Here is a 20900-nt window from a genome sequence, read left to right as displayed (position 1 = left end):
AATCTGGTTCGATTACAGTGGACAAGTATTCCATCATTAAGAATGTCATGTCTCCATGACGTATCTGATTCAGAAATGAATGCTAGTTTCTTTCAAATTTGGTAGTTTTGATACTTTCTATGACATATTTTTACTTCTTTTTGAATTCTGGTTTGGTACTATTCCATGACATATTCTTGTTCAGGAAATTTGTAGTTCGCACACATTTAATAGAAGAGGAAATCCGCGTCTGTGTATTATCATAGATGACATGTTTCTTTTTAGACTTATGTGTCACTATGTAATGACTATGCCCATTGAGATGTTATCATAGATGGCATGTTTCTTTTTAGACTTATGTGTCACAGTTGTTCACAAAATGTCACTGTCTGTGTCTTTGTGTTTGAATTGCGCGGTATAAGCACCACAATAAGCACTAAATGTGAGTTTTAACTTCTAAACTGTACAATAAAAAGCCAAAATAACCCCAGTGCTAAATACTAGTATTACGTTTCGGTAGTATACATCGTCTGTGTCAGTCTGCATCGTCTGTCAAAGTCGATGCGGTCAGTCTAGTAACAATAGTTGTTCGTTTTCTTCGTAGATTTATAAAGTTCACTTATACATTGAATTTTACCGGTCTAAAACCCCAACGACTCCGCTTTTCTCAACACTGAAATACCATTTTAAAACTTCTCTTCGATCTAAATATTAAAGCGGGAACAACACTGACAGGCGCTACGATCAAAACGATTATCCAACAAGCTTATATTTCAATGTGGTCACATTTTTTATTCAAGCTATATTGATTTTCTGTCCTTGCCACAATAATTTACCGAAGTTATACAACTTGTCTATGCATAGTAGGAACAGCCTGCGCAATTTAATTGTTTTATATGTATTTTTAAAACATTGACCCGTTGAAATACACATCGCTAACGATTTCGAAGAATCTGTGGAGTGCCATGCAACAAAATCATTTTTATCTATTCATTTTTCTAGAATTCAAAGCCGCAAATGAGATGTGGCACACTCCACTATATTTTGATTTTGTGGAACAATAAAATAAGCCTAGGATTCCCTACAGAACTCGATCGTACATACATTGTTCGACTTATATCTTTTTCATCTTGTTGCAGCTGGCTCAATGCGTTCTTCAGATATGGATCGAAGAACGAGATCAAAAAAGATGACCTGTACGGCGTAACTTCTTGGGATTCCTCAGAAAGAGTGTCAGCCAGACTGGAAGAGTGAGTTGTCATTCTGTATATTGAACAGCATTTCATTAAGTTATAATACTCGGAAAACTTGCTTACTGTAGTTGTCGAGCCGGCGCGCTGTGCATCCTTAAAAAATCTCATAACGTCAGTGACTGAATACTTCTGATACAATTCTACTATCATCTCCAGCGATGTGCTTTGCTATGTAGAAATGATAGCGGTTATATAAACCCGTAGACTGCTCGCCTTTATGCCCAAGAGTTTAACCTTCAGTATGCATGATGCAAAGAACCTTTGCCAAGTTTCGGTTAAAACATATGAAAATGGGGAATAAAATCCGATGCGTTCACAAAGACATGTTGATACCAATGCTCGCATCTTCATGGAGGCCGAAGGCCGCCCCTAAGAACCCTGTACCAATTTTGTGACGACCGTACATGGTTGCACAGTTCACATGGGCAAAAACAATGCTCTCGCTTGGGTGTAGCGGAGAGAGGAACTGAACTTTATTGTTTATTTAGCAGTTTAACTGAGGTGTGTGCAATGTCTTTACCAACAGAGAATGGAGCAAAGAACTTGAGAAACAACAACATGAAAAGAAGGAACCCAGCCTGACCAGAGCTGTGGTGCGATGTTTTGGGTCGCGTTTCATGCTTTGGGCAGGCCTACTGCTTCTTGAGGTACTGTCTTGTTTCATTCAGTGTATCTTCATGTACCCACAGTGATGTGATGGATGACTGTGACACGTCAAATCAATGCATATGTGATTCGCGTAGTGTATATTCTACCTCTTATATTCGTCGCACTTTTTTCGCTAACATACTGTCCCTTAAGTCCTCTCAATTTTATGTGCAGGTTACCACTTGATGTACAGAAAACTCACGTGACCAAAACATCTGTTTAATACCCTGATAATCGTCTGTGAGCTCAACAAACAAAATATACATTGTGATTTTTAAAAGTAAATGCGTGTAAAGTGTTAATTTTTTTCGCATTTTTCCCTTTCAACAGGAAGGCATCAAGCTGGTCGAACCGATCATCATCACTCGGCTTATCGATTATTTCTCGCCCGATTCGCAGATGACAGACAAGGAAGCGTATCTACATGCGATGGGTGTTAGTTTGTGCACCATCACACGTGCAATCATACATCATCCTCACTTCTTCGGCACTCAGCGAATTGGAATGCATGTTAGGATAGCAAGCTGTGCTATGATTTACAAAAAGGTCATTAAACCCTAAATTTATTGCAAAAATTATAGAATTTCGATAGTCCAGAAAGGCGTGTGCAAAGATGATATCTGTCGAATAATATTCTTGTTGGCCCCGTCGGCGTACCTCAATGAAATGGCTCTTACATTCAAGTATTTTTCACGTGTTTAACACTGTCAATAGTAAAGTACCAGGTATTCAACGTTTTGTAGCACTTTCAATTGCTGTTTTCTCTGACGTCTAGCCGCGAGAACTGAAAGTCGACTGAGATTTTTAACGACATTATTGGAGTGTACTAAAAGAGTGTTGTGGTGACTCTGCCCTTGAACGAGGACCGTACTCCGTGTTCAGTGTTTCATCAATTCTTAGGCAATGGGCATCTCATCCAGCGTCTGTAATGACGGATAGCATACTAAATGATCGAAAGCAAAATACGTGATTCAGGGCCGCTTCACAGAGATGACTTGCAGACTTCTGTAAACAATTGAGTGTCCAGGAAAACCTTATGCGTTGCTAAGTCAGACTGAAACACTTTCACAGTGTGTTACGATGTACTTGAATCACGTGTTTCATCCTCGCTCACGGATTTCCTTTTCCATCTCACAGGCATTGAAGTTAAACAATAAAGCCTTCAAGAAAACCACCACAGGTCAGATGAGCAATCTAATGACTAATGATGTCTCCAGATTCGATCAGGTCAGTGGTTTCTTATTTTTTAATGTCCTGGGTTCATTAGTTTAAAGATTTAGTATCCAGTGATGACAACGCAGGCGCCAAAAGTATCTATTTGCAAGAGACAGAATACGAATCCTGGAAGAAGTTAAGGAAGGCACCCAGAAAGAAAAGGATATAACCTTGACAGTACTGGAGTTGTAATGATGTAACAGGAACTGTCATATTACTGGCATGATATGACGATTCCGGATAGAAACGAGACTCCATCAAGTTACATATTCATATCATTGTTTAAGTTCTTGTTTCCCATAATTTCCACTTTTTAATGTTCATGGAATGCATAAAACTCCAGACTGAGGTGATGTTAGCAAAACGTTACGTTGAAAGAATTGGTTTGGCCTCGGTCAGTCGTGAATAATTTGTGTCAGTTTCCCAAGCACTTATCGATACATGTAAAATGAAATGTAAACACTAACGGACCAGATTTTTCGAATGTTGACTTGCCTTACATAATACGGTCTGCCGGTAAACTCCCGAGATTGGGTAGGATGTAACAGGCTATGAATTTTACATCGTAAACGGCTGTCGTCACCGACGCTTGGCTTGATATATCATACAAACACCCACACAGTGTCACATAGCGTTGATGCAAATCCCGGAATTTCTACAAAGATGATCTTCTTACCAGACTAGCACTCATGGTACTGTTCCAAACGTCAACAGGCCATTACATTCTTACACTACCTATGGCTGGGACCACTGCAGGCGTTGGTCATTCTAGGCATACTGCTCTACGAGATCGGCTGGGCCTGTCTTTTTGGATATGCTCTACTCGTATTCCTATTCCCTATGCAAGCATTCCTCGGCAAACTCTTCGGTAAACTTCGGTAAGTCACCTTTTGTTGTCATCATTTTTCACTGTTCCCGCCCTGTCAAGATTTGATTCAACCGCTGAACAAGTCATCGTCTACAGAAGTGTAAGAGAGTTATGTCTCAATTTGTCGTATACGAAAAGTAAATATACATTTGCCTTTTTACCTCAATTTTTCATCTCAAACCTGACGCACGATGCATGTGACTGTGACAAATTCAATCACCATTTTACAAGTTGGTACCCTGGCGGAAGCAAAGATTGCCGGAAAGTACTGGCAGTCGGCAACTGATGGTAACACGTGAAAGGTGTGATGATGAATCGGCCTGCCGTCTCACTTTAAACGAAAGCTCCCCGTCTTCAGAGGTGTTATACCCACGAGGTTTGTATTTCTATCGATCATCGTGAACGATTTTCATGTTTATTTGGCAGGAGAAAGACGGCAGTCCTGACTGATGAAAGAGTTCGTTTGATGGACGAGATAGTAAATGCTATGAGAGTCATCAAAATGTATGCGTGGGAGAAGCCATTTTCAGGGATGGTTGTCAGGGTTCGAAAGTAAGATATTTTACCCTTTTTCTGTTTGTCTATCTATTGTGTCTGTCTGAGACGTGAAGAATAGTTGACAAGTCCAACCGGCTACTAAACTATTGCTCATCACTGTTAGAAGCAGCTGGGACTATACAACCATCTTCACGCCACGTGTATGCATCATCTACGAGCTCCAACTGCAATTCCATATTCGAATTGTGATTGGACTGACCCACGTGCTATCACCACAAACATGTTTGTTTACACAACCCTGTCACCAGGATAGGATGTAGACGGTAAAACGGACCGGTTAATAAATCTAAGAGGTCGGAGTAAGTTTCTTATGATTGGTTAAAATTCTGTACCTTTTTGCAGATCGGAGATTGCAAAAGTGATGGCCGCGGCAATACCTCGCTCCATCAATTTGACCGTTGGTTTGGTAGGCAACCGAGCACTGGACTTGGCCATGCTTGTAGCCTACTCCTTGTCAACGGATTACATGAGGGCGTCCACCATGTACTTAATCGTCATGTACTGCTCTACCTTACGAGGCACCTTCCTGCGGTTCTATCCGAAGGCCATGCAGATGAAGTCGGAATGCACAGTGTCCTTAAAGAGAATCCAGGTACGTTGCAAACACATGTGTGGGTCTGGCTGCATCTCACAACGTCCATAACACCAGTGCCGTAAAACAGTAGGTCAAAATCGTTGGCCAAGTGTCGTTATTACTGACGTGAAGTACGTCGATAAAAAGTCACTTCGCTAAATAGCAAATGTGTTTTTCGTCATTATGTCTTATCGTCAGAGAAGCAAATAAATGTGTTTTTGCCGATATGTCATTTTATGATGTTATCGTCAAAAAGGCAGATGTGTTTTATATCATTTTATCTCATCGTCAGAAAACTCAGTAAATATGTGTCGTAAATCAGAGAAATAAATCGGTTAGTCACTCATCAACGACACTTGGATATCTTCCCTTTTTAGGCGTTTCTCCTTCTGCCAGAGAGTGACATCCGAGCTGATAGTGCGCACGCGGAAGACAACGCTGTTTGGGATGCAGAATGCCAAGATAGTATTGAAGCAGGGCAATTGTCAAAATCTTGCGTAGAAGAAACCAGTATATGCATCGAAAATATGACGTGCTATTGGGCAAAGGTAATAATTACGATGATAATTAGCATTGAATTTGTTTGTGAATATCCAAGTTTGGTAATTTTGACGCAAGTAGATTGACATAGTGCCATGGTAGATTGTGAACGTATAATGTTAACGAACGCCTTTTCATGTTTCCTACAAGATGGCAATATTTGTACGGCTCAGCTCGAAGTTTTCCGTGTTTTCATTCGAAATGCAGATTTTTTCGTCGTTTTTCACGATTGAAACTAAATTTGAAGTTTACCTCCTTCTTTCTAAGTTGTTCACAGGACTAAAAGATAATCCATTTTTTGTCGGACGGCGAAATCATTCTCCTGTTTTAAAAATATGTTCTTTACAATAGACGGAAGCCGAAGGCACACCTGTGCTGGAGGGAATAAATTTGAAGATGGGTTCTGGTGAACTTCTCGGTGTAGTAGGACCAGTAGGGTCGGGAAAGGTTTGTGTCTTTACATATTATTTTACTCCTTTTGATGTTGTGGCATGTATCAATTACACACACTCAGTGGACCGTATGTGTTTTGGTCTGCAACCTGGATTGGCAGATATTCGCTTTCAGTTAGTTCGGGCCTCGAAATTGAAAGATTTATACACTTATGTAACTTTCCTCAAACAAACTTTCAACCGTTGTCTTTCAAAATCAAGAATAAAAGTTTGGAGTCACTGTACAAATTTTGGTAACTAGAGAAACAAATTACACACATTTTAGAGATATTTAAAATTCAAAACGGCCGCATCCCTGTGTTTAATTTCTATGATGAAAATAAAAATCTCCGATTTTCATGAATTCAAGCTGATGAAAATTGATGTATTGTGTAAGCTTCAAAATGAGTCCCCCTCCCAACTAGTGGTAGGCCAAGGAATGTTCTAAAAGTTTTAGAGTCCGAATACCTCATGTGGCCTGCACGTTTCCTAAACCAGACACATTTGCCAAGCAGACTGCAAATTGCGGATATAATATCACATTATATGTGAAGCAGGATGTCCTTGTTTGCTATGCTACAGCTTACAACCTCATTACAGGGTGTGTACGACATTCGTGATCATATCACTTCACCGATTCAGCTGTATATTGTGTTGGTCTTTCTTTCATTTTGTCAACTTTGTGTTGCTCTGGACCTTTGGACCGGGAACCATAATTTTTACCAGATGATATATAGTCAACTGAATCTGTAATGATAAAATATGAAGATACATAGTTTATATTGTCGGTTGAAGCCGGAACTTACAGCTTGTAACACGTCAATTGCACCCAGGGCGTCGGAAAGTCTCGGCAAGGATCGGCAACTCGGGACCAGTGTAGTATCACTATCTGTATCTATCGGTTTGTGAATTGCCCATTTCGACTTTCATATCTAGAATTCGCAAAGCTAGCCATACAGAGCTTAAAATAGTGTTACAGATCGACTGTAAACGAGCTGTCCTGTTTACACACACAACGTCAAGTGAATTAAAACTGAAATTCATCTCTTTTTCTCCTTTCTGATCAAAAGTCGTCACTTCTTCTATCGCTTCTTGGTGAGATACCCGAGACAGAGGGTGTCATAAAGTCCCAGGGTTCCCTGGCATACGCTGCTCAACAGCCCTGGGTGTTCACTGGCACCGTACGACAGAATGTTCTCTTTGGAAAGGAATACGACGAAGAATTGTACCAGAAAGTCATTGATGTCTGTGCTCTAAGTAAAGTAAGTCAGAATTAAAATGAATAAAATGTAAGATAAATATGTGGCATCTTAATTCAACGTGAGAGTTACTGAAGCCCATAGGATTGATTTGATAATACCATAAAAGTACAGAAGGGACGATAATGCCACAAAACTTCCAAAAAGATTTTGGTAGCAGTACATTGACGGATTTTCCTTATTTATTTTATTTTGTTTCACTTTATTTCGGACTAAATATGTCCATAGAATTCTCAGTTCAATAATAAATAAATGTATAGATAAACAAATATTATAATACAGTCTGAAGAAGTGACATTTTATCAGTTGTAACCAGATTTATGTTGATATCAGAACTGTCGGGTCAGTCCGCTTGGACAGTACGTTTTCGCGTTAAATGCTTGACTGAAAATTAACTTATCTTGTTTCGAAATACTAATCCTTTGTACATGTAGCTACGTGATCCATGTAGAAATTGACAGCATTGATACATGCCGGAACTTGGATATTTTCATTGAAAAACAAATATGAAATCTGTATTTTACTTAACCATTGTTAGTGGATGTCCTCACAGACCCAAGGGTCTATACTGGAAATTAACAATACTCTTCGTGATTAAAAGTCAATAAATTAATTCATGCATATTTCTGACAGGACCTTGAAATACTACCGAAGGGTGACAAGACATTGGTGGGAGAGAGAGGAGTCACCCTGAGTGGGGGTCAAAAGGCCAGGGTCAACCTAGCGAGGGCGCTCTACCAGAATGCCGATATTTACCTTCTTGACGATCCTCTTAGCGCTGTTGACAGTGAAGTTGGGAGGCACATTTTCGAAAGGTAAAACCGATTAGCAGTATATTTCGTAAGAGTAGAATCTGAAACAGAGGCAGTGCCTTATCTGTTGTACCGAGCGTCATTAAAGTTGGTGCACAAAATCCCCTCGATAATCTCATCGTTTTGCTTCACATTATATCAGCTTTAAGCGAACTCTGATTATTTTTGAGCCATAAGTGCTTGTTCCAACGACTGAATGATAAGTGCTTTTTGTTGTACAGCCGTTTGTAAAGAATATAAAAGATGCTTACACAAATAAATCGCAAAACAAACGTAGAATTGCTGTAGGATGGATATAGGATGATATCATGATTTTTACTTCACTCATTTCTTTATTTCTTTTCATAGATGCATCAAAGAATACCTGAGTAACAAGATTGTCATATTGGTGACGCATCAGCTGCAGTTCGTCGGGTCATGTGACAGAATCTTCGTTCTTAAAGAGGTGAGATTTTTGGTGACTTCTAAACCAATAACAAATATGTGATATATTACTGACTCTCTGTTGAACGCTAGTTTGAACGATTGGCCAATTTAGATGGACCAAAGTTTGGTCTAAGGATCTATTTTTGTTTTATTTTACATTCAAAATAAAAAAACAAATCTCTCAACCATGGCAAAGTAAAAAACACAGGGAAGAATCACACATCAAAGAGAATTTCGCCACATACGTCGATCGAAAATAGCGACCGGTTTTTTAACTCGCACTTCTTTCTTTCATAAAAGGGCAAAGAGGAAGCACTCGGGACTTTCGACGAAATCATGAAATCTGGTGTTGACGTCACATCGTTCCTGGTGTCGGAAGAGAAAGGCGAAAAGAACGACGAAGAAGAATCGGACGACGAAGAAATTCAAACCAGCATTCCTCTCCCAGGCAATAGGGGAATGGGGTCAGTGCGCAGACGCAGTACTGTCAGAAAGCGGCCGCCTTTACCTCAAGCTGGCGTAAGTAATAAATTGGAGAGTGCTCTAAAAAGAGTCAGTCCAACTACAACCATAGAAGCAACACGTAGAGTGCGGGAACACACCAGGATCATGGCATAGATAAATTAATAAAGAAGGCAGTTCAACCAGTACTCCTTGTCTTCTAATGATCTTTATTTAAAAAATACCGACGTTTCGGCAACACACAAGTTGCCTTCTTCAGGGCAAAAGCTGGCAAATAAAAATGAGCACAAACAAAAGTAAAAATCGGGCTGGTAAAAAGTAAACTGAGAGTAAAAACGAAATAAAATGAGAATTACAATACTTATGAAAACTGGAACTACAGTGAGTGAAAAAACCACAACTACAGTAGTAAGGAACGAAATTAAAAACCAGTAGTGATAAAAACAGTGAAAAGCGCTATGACTAAAAATTAAAGATCAGTAAGCCGTTTGAAACAAGAAGAGTGGTTGAAACAAAGGTACAATGGAATGAAACTGACCTGGGTGCGGAGAGTAGAACTATACCAGCTGAAGTGGAGGGTCGGAATGAGCAAGTTCATGGTGAAGGGACTCCTTAGATGGAAAGAAATAGTCTGAACTAAGGGGTCCCCTAAATTGCTTTCATCAAACAGACACTGGCATTTGTATTTACACTAATTCACTTTAGTTATTAACACTTATCTTTCTGGCTATCTTTCAGTCACAAGACGCCAAAGACGTGGAAAAGGGGACAGCCCTCATCAAAGAAGAGCAAAGGACAAAGGGAAAAGTGACTTTTGGAACTTACAAAGATTACTTCGCCGCTGGTGGAGGATGTCTACGATTTACCTGGTTATTAACGACCATGCTCGCTGCACAGGTATAAATATGGTACTTCTCCTCACACCGCCGTCATTGTTGACTTTATGACGCGATACTTGTAAAGAATTTAAATCCATAACGTAAACACAGTCCTTGGAGGGACTCTGACATTAAACTTATTTCATAAACTTATTTCATGGCTGACTATTTTATTTTGAACCCAGGGATTCTACGTGCTGACCGATCTGTGGATAGCTGTATGGGCTGACATAGAAGAATGGCGCTATATTAATGACGAGAACATCACCGACGAAGGAAGCGGCAGTGGATCTGGGATGATTCCTCAAGAGGTAAATAAATTTGAAACAGGGGAATGGAAAGTCATCATGTGTGTTATGTTCGTAAATGTATGTAAATATGTAAGCATGCATTTTATATTCATGCATGTGTACATGTGTGTGTGAATGGATGGATGGATTGACGGACGGATGGATGGATGGACGGATGGACCTGTCTGTATCTCTGTCTATATACTGGGTTGCTGTCATTCTGTTGTTTATAAGGATATGGCTGATATCATTACAACGCCGATTTTATGAGATCATATTTAGATGTTCTTGCTGGTTTGAGTAAATTTTCACGATCATCTCAGGAATTATATGATAGATAGGCTCACCTCAAATGTTTCCTTTCCCGTAAGTTTTATTCACCACATACGGTTAATCAGAAGTAAAACTAGTCTTGGACGTTTAGTTTATCAATTTCTTGTTTTTTTTTTTCTTTTTCCTCAGCCACCGTACAGCGTCTTTATCAGGAGCTTAGATCGTTATTATTATCCCATAATATACTCAGTTCTGGTGGTCTTGGTGTTCATAGTTGGCCTCTACCGTGGTATATACTTCTTCAAAGTCGCCCTTGCATCTTCTGAGAATCTTCATAATGCCATGTTTGACGCTTTCATCCGCGCACCAATCAGATTCCTGGACACAAATCCTGTTGGTATGTATAGCTGCTTTTTTACCGACATTCAGACAAAACAGCATAGTAGCCGTGATAAAAATAATTCTGTTTGACAATAGTATATGAAAGTAAATATTTAAACTGTAAATGATTTTTTTGCAACGATTGACCCTAATTCCGTTCACTTTAACTTTCTGGCAGTTTTTCTTGAAAGGAATCGAGCCCCATGTTGCAGTACGCTGATTTTTTTTCTGTGTGATATTCTCTACTAGGGCGAGTACTCAATCGTTTCACCAAGGACATCGGAATAATGGACGACCAGCTTCCAATGAATTTCTTCGATTTTTCTCAGGTGAGAGCCTCGTCCTGTGCCGTACAATATGTGTACGAGGTCGTTTGTCTGCTTGGTTTGTGTAACCATGATTTTAAATTGATGAATGATATTTATCTCTGAAGCCCTCATGACCTTTCTAATCTTGTCAAATAATGATAAGGGTGTCATGCATATAATGTGTGTACTCTCCTACCGCTTACGACACTGAACGAAGTTTATCAGCTTAGTGGTAGTATGCGCCTCGAAAGCGAAAGACTTGCACTTTTGCCAAGACATTCCTCGATGAATCTTTCAACCATACTCTTTCAAAATCCAGAATAAAAATCGGGAATCACCTTGCAAAGTTTGGTACTTAACAAATTGCTCAAGATTTACCGATATTTGAATTTTAAAATGGCCGTCATCCTTGTTTTTTATGGAGAAAAATAAAATTTTCGATTATCGAAAAACTAAGACGGTGAAAATTTTCCTCACGTTTAGAACTTTAAAATGAACGTTCACAAGTGGTAGATCAGAAAAGAATTGTAAAAGTTTGAGAGCCCGAATATCTGTCCCCGAGGAGAATTCTACCTTTAACATGAAGTCGTTGAAGAGCAAGTTTCTCTGCACCTATAATAACAGCTATTTGTGCGTTTTTTTCTCAAAGATAGTACCACAATGCGAACAGTTTTGTCATGCAGAACCTTTTAAAGAGAATATAACCTGCTGCATTCTTGTAGAACAAACAGACCATGCCAAGGAAAACCATGAGAGTAAATCAGTGTGTATGTTTGTTTGTTTGTTTGCCTCTCAATTTCACAGAAAGCATTGATGATAATCGGCATACTCATCGTGATATGTGTCGTCAGTCCCGTCGTCCTTATCATCACAATTCCGCTCATCATCTTGTTCGGATTCTTGAGGGGCTACAGTATTCGAACAACACGTGACGTCAAGCGTTTGGATGGGATAAGTAAGGGCTACAGTCTTCTCTTAATTACAGCAGGGTTTATACGATAAAACTGTTCTACGCCTTGCGCAATGCACTAGTCTTTCATTGCGGGTATCGACTTGAATTTCTCTGATGTGGTATAAATTAATCATGACTCAACAACAAAACGTGTGCATCATTTTACATTTCATATTTAACTTGTCTGTAAGTTGCTGCCAACTGGCGCTGTTGACGAGAATAAAATAAAATAAAAATAAAGTAAAGTGAAATCAAATCAAATCAAATCAAATCAAATCAAATCAAGTAAAGTAAAATAAAGTAAAATAAAGTCAATGTTAGGTCTAAATATCCTGCTGATATTTCTTGGCTGATGGCGTACACCCATTCAGCAAATGCCATATCTGTCATTCATTCCTCCATTCATGTCCCTCTGGATCCTTGTAACCGTTGCATAATGTTGTAAAATACTTTGAATCAGCTGCATGGTTTTATTTCTGCTGTTCCTCTGTGCAATCTCCACCAAATTTTCTACCTGCACATTAGTGTCATCCTTTGAACGAAGTTTAACTAGTGTTCATTGATGTATGGAAAATCCTTCACTTTTCAGCTCGAAGTCCCGTGTATTCCCACCTAGCAACATCCGTGCAAGGACTGTGGACCATCCGGGCTTTCAAGATGGAAACGAACTTCACACGCCAATTCCACAAACGTCAAGACGCCAACACAGAAGCCTGGTTTCTGTTCATGACTACGAGCAGGTGGTTTGGCGTTCGACTTGACTGGATGGCCGCTACCTTCATCACTTTCGTAGTGTTCTCCACGATACCAGCTGCTCAGTTTAACTGTAAGTGATCTAAAATACGTTGCGCTGGTCTGTAATCCCTACAGATTATGAAAACCACTGAAAAAGGAAATCTACTTTATGCATTGCAGAATTTTGCAAGAAACAGAATGACTTAAAGGCATTGCTCGCGATCCCTGGGATCGCCTTTGTTCTAGTCAGTAAGAGGATTATGGAGGTGTGATAGCCTTTTGTTTTCCATTGAAATTGTAATCTGGTAAGTAAATTTTCTGATGAGACAATCTGGTGCCATCGCATGCCTGTTCATAACAACATAATGAATATACGAGACAAAAGCAGTTCAACGTAGTATTTTATTTTGTGAAAGATCATGTAGACCATCGGAGATGTTCTTTTTCTGAACCTATCATTTCTGCAAAGTGTACTTATTAGGGGAGGCACCGTGGACCAGTGGTTAGGGTAACGGATCACTATCAGAGGATGGTCAGAGTTTGAGACCCGGTTCAAGTCCGTAGAATCCAGAGTAGCGGTTCACTGTCGGAGGACGGCGAATTCGAGACTCTAGCTCGGGTTGTGCCCTTGAGCAAGGCATTTTGCCATTGGGGTAATGGATACCTCATCCTGTAAATGGGCTAGCACCTGTTGGATGATGGACTAAATAAAAACAATTAGGGTTGTTTGAGTATGCAAATGAATCGATATTAAATCGTTTTCATTGTAGAATATTTATTGGCCTAAAATTATGCATTATATAGTCAAACAACTGACAAAATTGTACCACTTTCATAATTCCGTGTTTCCACGTATCATTATTTCCTACATTCAGGGATTGATACTGGACTTGCTGGACTTATCTTAAGCAGCGCTATCAACTTGACCGCTGCCTTCCAGTACACGGTGAGACAGAGTGCCATGGTTGAGAATATGGTGAGTATAATAAGTACGCTGTGGCTTGGTGGTTAAGATACGCCGACTGAAACGAATTAAATGAAAATTAAGCATTTGCTGACAGCATACCACACAAGTTGATTCCATATCTAATATGATAAACTGTAAAGACTAAGGTAATACTCACCCTAAAAGTAAAGGTGTTAAAGTGCTGATCCTTTATTCAAGGAAATTTTAAATTATTTTCTTTCATATGTCTAAAAATCGACTGAACTGAAATTTTCGGTTTAATTTGAACAGTCTAAACGTTAACTCTGTTCGGAAAATTCGACATCATTTGTCGCAAAAAAACATTACAGTGAAACATCCAATTTTCTCTATAGATAGATTAGCTAACGTGATGTAAAGAGATTTGCAAAACGTTGAAAGTCCGAATCTCCGCTCATGGGGCTCATATTGCCATAAGGCGCACTTGCCAACGAAATGTAATTTGTGATTATTTCGTTGTCACTTTCAGATCACGTCAGTTGAGAGAGTTGTTGAATACACCAAATTAGAACCGGAGGCCCCCCTTGAACTTGACGATCGCAAGCCTGACGATGCCTGGCCTTGGCATGGCGGGATTTTTATGGACAAACTTTGTCTGCAATATGCGGCCGAAGAACCGATCGTTCTCAAAGACATCAGCTGTCAAATTCTGCCCAGAGAGAAGGTAAGAACACCTTTACTTGCAATATGAGTGTAGAGAAGAATTTGACAATAACTGCGCATCAGAGACTGCAATCATTCCAATGCAAGAGATAGAAAAACCCATACTTTGTTACAAGTCTATCGTCATTGCTATCCAGGCATACAGTTCACAGAACATTTGTACAACAAAATACTCATATTCGCACTGTTCTACTCACACAGATTGGCATTGTTGGCAGAACCGGCGCGGGAAAAAGCTCTTTGATTACATGTTTATTCCGTCTGGCTGAACCCGATGGAGGTTTGCAGATCGATGGCATCGATGTGAAAACATTGGGTCTCCACGACCTCCGTAAAAAAGTATCAATCATCCCTCAGGTACGTGCGCTATGTCTGTCTCTCTATTTCACTCAACAACAAAGAATTTGTACGCTATAATTAATTAAAATACTGCGAAACACAATAATTATATTTTGTAGCCAACTGCGATTGAGAAGTAGAATTTTTTGTTTCGAAATTAAACTATTCTGACTAGTGTTGTTTACTAAGCTGGCCGTCAAAACGAGGACAATACTTGGGACAGTGACGTCATTATCACGATGGCGATTTCTGATTTCTTTTAGGATCCAGTTCTATTCACCGACAGCGTTCGTAATAACCTCGATCCATTCGGTCAGTTTGATGACAATGAACTTTGGACAGTTCTGAATGAGGTAAGTTGTGAACTATAGTCCACGATCAAGACTCTAGACAACAACATCGAGAACAGGAACGTTTCAATAAGGGAAATCCACAACGCATTCGAGTTTTCAAGTGCAGTTTTGTCGTCACTTTGGCACAAAAATAACAACGTCCAATCAGCGTAACTTTGTTCGTAACCTTGCACCGGACCAGTTTGTCAGATTACGAATGCGCAAAATAGATCTAATTATTGGGTTATGTCGGAAAATTAAACTTTACTCAACAACATTCGTTCTCTTTCTACCAGGTTCAACTGAAGTCTCACATTTCTGATATGCAAGACGGTTTGGACTCGTCTGTCGGAGAGTCCGGCTCCAACCTCAGCGTTGGCCAAAGACAGCTGGTATGTCTTGCCAGAGCCATTCTTAGGCAAAACAAGATACTCATACTGGATGAAGCTACTGCGAACGTTGATCCAAGGTGAGATAGGAATGGATATTGTATTGAGTGGTTTGGTGTGATAAAAGAAGATGAAATAAATCCAATAATGTCACATTTGCGTCAATGAAGAAGTGTTGGAAACTATGACATTGTTAATCGTACCGTGAATGATTGAAATTATCACGTGATATCCTTGGAAATAAACATTTCGCATGAGTGCTATTATGGAGTCGTTTTACGCTATGGAATTTGGGTCATTAGAAATAAAAGTTCACAGTATCCATGTAATTTAGGGCCTTAAAATAATCACCTTTTTGTTTAAGTGTCACATGAGAAATTTGTTAAGCCTTAATGGTTTTATCACAAAGTCTGTAAGTTTACTGGCAAGCCACGCAATGGTAGTTTCTTCGCCACAACACAGTGCTGGATAAACAAATAACGTATATGCCGGGAGGCGTGGCGATGCCTTCTTACCGCTCTACTTACAAATATGGCATACTTAACTCCAAGGCGTATTTTTCGTTCACTCCATGCAGAACGGACGAATTAATCCAAGAAACTATCCGACAGAAATTCGACCACTGTACAGTGTTAACCATCGCACATCGATTACATACTGTGATGGATTCTGATAGAATTATGGTACGTAAAGCCGGTTTATTTTTCATCTTTCATGAACGTGAATGAATGGATGGATGGATGGAATGGATGGAGGTAAAATGTCGTCTACTGCTTCAAGCTGCAGGAAAGTCGCAGTCAAACTCATATCACAATCGTGATACACTTCTACATGTTGCCGTATGACAGCAATATTTGTCAAGTTGGAAAATTATGTTGATGGGAAACGATAGTTTACCAAGCTCACGCCATGACGATAGGTGTAAATAATTTTTAAGGTTGTTTTACTGCCGGCTTACCTTCCTCACTGTGTTTCATAGTTTAATCGTTTTTTTCCTATCCCAAGCGCACTTGTTACTACAACGCCCCGGTAGCGGTTATTGAAAACAACACACTTTCCAGATTAGAAGATATAGGGCTAATACATTCAGTATTGCTCACAGGCAATTAAGATGATAGAGGCAACACCTTTATTTTCTACTCTTTTCCTCTTTTTATGACTCCAGGTATTGAGCGAGGGGAAAGTGGTTGAATTCAAAGAACCCTATGTCCTATTGCAAAACAAACACAGTCTCTTGAATAAAATGGTTGACAAGACTGGCAGACAAGAAGCGTCTAGTCTGAGAGAAATGGCCAGGGTTCACCACGAAGAGCGCCAAGCGAGACCGAACACTGCCTCCGGGTTTGGATTCATGATACCGAATGGACACAAGGTGAGGGAAACAAACGTCACTATTGTATACCAGTTCCTCCGTAGAAATCCAATTTTCCCGCAAAAAAAGAAATGTTGTAACAAAATTTGGCATGGAAAGTCTTAGGATTGCATGGAATCGATCACCGGTATTAACAGCAGGCAATCAATTAATTATCTTCACCAGAAATTAGAGAACACGCCGCTAAAAGTTTACAACACTGTAAGTGGTGCTATCAAAAGTAAACATGGCCGACACTCCTATTTAACCATATAAGGTAATATGCAAATTTGCGATATCTGAGTAACTTTTGTAATATCAGCTGGATGACATGTTTTCCGATGCCTGTTCCCCCGCAATGACCAAACAGTGCACCATTCTGACCGTAATTATATTATCTTTCCTCGTTGCAGCCGATGATACCAAACGGCCACGGCACACTACTCCCTTCAACGACGGACGGCAACTTCCTCTTCGGAGGAAATTCAAGGTAAGCGGGGATGACTGGAAATTCTTTGATCGTATATTTTATGATACGTATCCCAGTCTGTATGATTTGACACCGGGTGAAGTCATAAAAGCGGTGTGTATAGCCGGAATAAGATGAGGTTCGTCCAATCACAGGGTGCGTTACTTCGCTGGTCAAGCAAGTTTAGAGTTTCCGAGCATTGCGCATTACAGCAGCACAGTGACAATTGCGAACTCGACAATTGCAGTGTCAAGTATTTGTACATTATGTACCGAAAAGAAAAATACAGTGTATGTGATGGTTTTAAAACAGTAAAGGGATACAGTCCAATTCTATTTTGAAATAAAAAAATAGTAAGGGTAACATTTACTACAGATTTTGTAAAAAGTCATAATGATTTCTAAAAGTATTCAGTTTTACGAAGAATATATATTAGATAAGATAATGTCATTCACATGGGGAGATTTAGACCAGTTCTTGATAGACCATTTGTCAAAATGCAGTCGAACGCAAAATACAATCGTGAAACAGCACTCCATGATGGCGACACGTATTATCGAGATTCTAACCAAATTATTTTTGTGACGACGAGAAGAGTGGAGTAAAGCTTTTATGAGTGCAAACATGTAGATATACAACCATATTCTCATCATTCCTATCTTTTATTGTCAGCTTTGGTACGGTAACTTTACCACCTCCCTATCCCAATGGGAACGGCGTTATTGCCAATGGATATGTCCCTGGTAACACCAGTAACACGCTGCTAGATGACGACCAGACAGGTCTGATCGCGAAAAAGGACGATTCGCCTAAGAAGAAGAGGAAACCAAACTCAAGCTTCCTACATTCTATGGGACACGTCAACGAATCTCTTGAACTGAATGAAGTACATTTACAGAATGGCAACGCCATACCGTCGCCTTCAGGAGCAAACGATGATGAAAACGAGGTCGCCGAACAAGGAAATTTCCCTCAGGTAATTCCAAGACGCCATTGAACATTTTCGACCTATTATGCCATATTCATGCCATTGATTGGTTTTACAACACGCTTTGCACCATTGAGGTTCATATGTGATCGGGTCTCCTTCTCGCCTGATCCGAGGGAGCATTGTGCTTCAGTGTTGTTCTGTGATTAATTTCTGATCACAACCTGACCTATGGCGCTGTTTGTTAAAAATCGCGAAGACCATAATAAACAGTACTATGACTTTTGCTGTCAGAGTAAAGGTACGCATTCGTGTACATTGTAAATGAATCGACTATATTTACACTGCAACAAAAGTATGAAAAAACTCCACGTTGTCTTTTGTATGATTTGTAAGTGATTAGGTCGTTCAAGTTCATATTACAATGTTACCAGTGTTGCCAGTACCAATATTCATTACTGCGAGGAAAGTGTGCTGTGTATATCGAATATTCCAAAAATCGACGAGATCTTGGCTGTTGTTCGAGATGTAGAGTATTATGATGTAACAAGCTGCTTTGTGACGTCAAACTGCAGAGAACGGTATCACAAATATCAGGAATGACCACGGTGATCGCTTGCTATAAATGTGTGTAGCAATGGAATAGAGGATCAAAGAAGCAGCTTGAACCACAGTCCCTCCACACATTGGGGGACTGTGGTTGAACGTATGAACCGCGCTAAAGTTCATTGTCCTGTTTCACCCTCAACGAAGTTATTCATTCTTTTCTTTTTTGATAACAGGATTCTGACCAAGACAACGTCCATATCGGGACAGGCATACACATAATCGAGTTCAATCGAGGACAAAACGGCTTTGGATTTTCACTTGGAGGCATAAAAGAAAATTTTGCGGGAATGCCGCTATGGATTGACGACGTTGTACCAAATTCACCCGCCAGTTTGGTCGGAAAATTAAAGGTAGGAAAACACTCTGTCGTTATTTGTAACAACAGAGTGGCAACTTGCTAAAGATGACACGGATGACGTTTCTCATTTGTTGGCAGTAACCAAGGGAGTCGTTAGGTTTGGAGAGAAAGTACATAGCTCCCTCGAAAGTTCCCCTCGAAAAATCTTTAATTGGTGTCGCAATCATCACACATGCTTTTTCATTTTGCGAAAAGAATTTACATTCCATATAATTTCTCGTGACAGTAGCATATGAAATACGTGCACCATGTCCGATATTTCAACTTTTTGCATTCTTCAAACCCATTGTGACATTATCATAGCTTCAACTCGTGGATGAGATGTATATATTTACAGCGTCTATGATTTATCTCATAACGTTTTCAGGTTGGCGACCATGTACTTGAACTCAACGGACAACGAAGAGAATCGTTGACCTACGCAGATGCCATCGACCTGGTGAAGAACACAGAGGACACTGTGCGAATGGTGGTTCGCAGATACGAACATGTTGAACTCTTGTAAGGACAAATGGCGCCATGCCCGGGGCCGCAACAATTACTTTGAAGTTCGTAAACTGCCATATTTTCCAAACATGACACAAGTGGTACACCAAAGGATTAAATATTTCTCGCGTTCTCTTCATTTTCAAGAGCGAGTTGAAGTATTTATTCTTGTGACTGCCGAACTCTTTCTTATCGAGCAACTCAGGAACACTCTCTATGAAGGCTGTTTACATTAAAGTTTGTGAACTCCATCCAACATGCTTTGTATTGCAGACAGATTTCTAGGTCCTCCCGTCAATAGTACTTAGACGCCATACACTTATTATAAGTTTTCTAATAGACGGGAAAGTTTGCGATAAAAATTATTAATTTACATAACTGGATCTATATTATTAAATCTGGACACTTTGAGGTAAAAGTTCCCAGTCAACGATGGATCAATCTCCGCCTTCCAATCCCGACGAATTCTTGGACTATTTCGTATCATTATCTTCTATTTGATTGAGGAGCATGTTTATTATATTTCAACTAATACGAATACTAACATGTAATACTCAACGCATTATTTATTGTATAACTATTTCTTTTTAAAACTGAATGCACTTAAACCATTGAACATTATCAAGCAATGAACACTTTCTTTGTAAAATACAGAGTAGTCACGTGAATTTTTAAAATTTTACTCAACTTACAGCAGAGATAAAATTATACGACCACATACATATTTTGAAAATTAAAGATCTACCTATGATCTTTACATTTTACTGTGCATTAATGCCATGGTTGCCATAAGAATGAAAAACTTTTAAGTGTTTATTGTGGTCGCTATTTTGGTGACATTTTCAAGTTTACACATGGATTTCCTTGTATATTTTAAATGTATCGTTTACTTTCAAATAAATTAAAATATTGTACACAAGACTTTTTGCGTGTTGTCACTATTTGATTTTGATAAGTTTAAGATAATAAGAACAACATAGACAACGCCTTTCAACATAGAGACTGATCATTTCAGTAAGATATGGAAGATCAAGACTACGACAGGAGTAATAAGTACAATGTGGTAAGAAAGAAATATTACGGCGTAACACAACTGTATTTTGAGTAATTAATAGATTATGTTTGGTACTTTGCTCCTAAATTTACCCC

At 39.4% G+C, this 20900-nt stretch overlaps 1 protein-coding gene across 2 annotated transcripts in view; it reads left to right on the top strand.

The window, feature by feature from the left end:
• The window catches only part of LOC139152728 (ATP-binding cassette sub-family C member 4-like), a 41985-nt gene extending 21313 nt beyond the window's left edge, over nucleotides 1-20672 (top strand). For both annotated transcript variants that reach the window (XM_070726041.1, XM_070726039.1), the window contains exons 3-32: nucleotides 1119-1229; nucleotides 1759-1879; nucleotides 2211-2426; nucleotides 3018-3107; nucleotides 3810-3973; nucleotides 4390-4515; nucleotides 4864-5113; nucleotides 5473-5643; nucleotides 5987-6082; nucleotides 7137-7328; nucleotides 7959-8140; nucleotides 8486-8582; nucleotides 8864-9082; nucleotides 9764-9922; nucleotides 10089-10214; nucleotides 10656-10863; nucleotides 11097-11176; nucleotides 11960-12110; nucleotides 12697-12933; nucleotides 13718-13818; nucleotides 14297-14491; nucleotides 14692-14847; nucleotides 15093-15182; nucleotides 15458-15630; nucleotides 16128-16233; nucleotides 16716-16922; nucleotides 17315-17391; nucleotides 18043-18346; nucleotides 19081-19257; nucleotides 19633-20672. In XM_070726041.1, coding sequence (XP_070582142.1) covers nucleotides 1119-1229; nucleotides 1759-1879; nucleotides 2211-2426; nucleotides 3018-3107; nucleotides 3810-3973; nucleotides 4390-4515; nucleotides 4864-5113; nucleotides 5473-5643; nucleotides 5987-6082; nucleotides 7137-7328; nucleotides 7959-8140; nucleotides 8486-8582; nucleotides 8864-9082; nucleotides 9764-9922; nucleotides 10089-10214; nucleotides 10656-10863; nucleotides 11097-11176; nucleotides 11960-12110; nucleotides 12697-12933; nucleotides 13718-13818; nucleotides 14297-14491; nucleotides 14692-14847; nucleotides 15093-15182; nucleotides 15458-15630; nucleotides 16128-16233; nucleotides 16716-16922; nucleotides 17315-17391; nucleotides 18043-18346; nucleotides 19081-19257; nucleotides 19633-19770 — 4720 coding nt within the window. In that variant the 3' untranslated portion in view covers nucleotides 19771-20672. The remainder of the gene's footprint in view (nucleotides 1-1118; nucleotides 1230-1758; nucleotides 1880-2210; nucleotides 2427-3017; nucleotides 3108-3809; nucleotides 3974-4389; nucleotides 4516-4863; nucleotides 5114-5472; nucleotides 5644-5986; nucleotides 6083-7136; nucleotides 7329-7958; nucleotides 8141-8485; nucleotides 8583-8863; nucleotides 9083-9763; nucleotides 9923-10088; nucleotides 10215-10655; nucleotides 10864-11096; nucleotides 11177-11959; nucleotides 12111-12696; nucleotides 12934-13717; nucleotides 13819-14296; nucleotides 14492-14691; nucleotides 14848-15092; nucleotides 15183-15457; nucleotides 15631-16127; nucleotides 16234-16715; nucleotides 16923-17314; nucleotides 17392-18042; nucleotides 18347-19080; nucleotides 19258-19632) is intronic.
• The last annotated feature ends 228 nt before the right edge of the window (nucleotides 20673-20900 follow it).

This window comes from Ptychodera flava, chromosome 16 (genome assembly GCF_041260155.1).
Source record: "Ptychodera flava strain L36383 chromosome 16, AS_Pfla_20210202, whole genome shotgun sequence".
In the NCBI taxonomy this organism is placed as follows: domain Eukaryota; kingdom Metazoa; phylum Hemichordata; class Enteropneusta; family Ptychoderidae; genus Ptychodera; species Ptychodera flava.
This window is presented reverse-complemented; position numbering and strand designations above follow the sequence as displayed.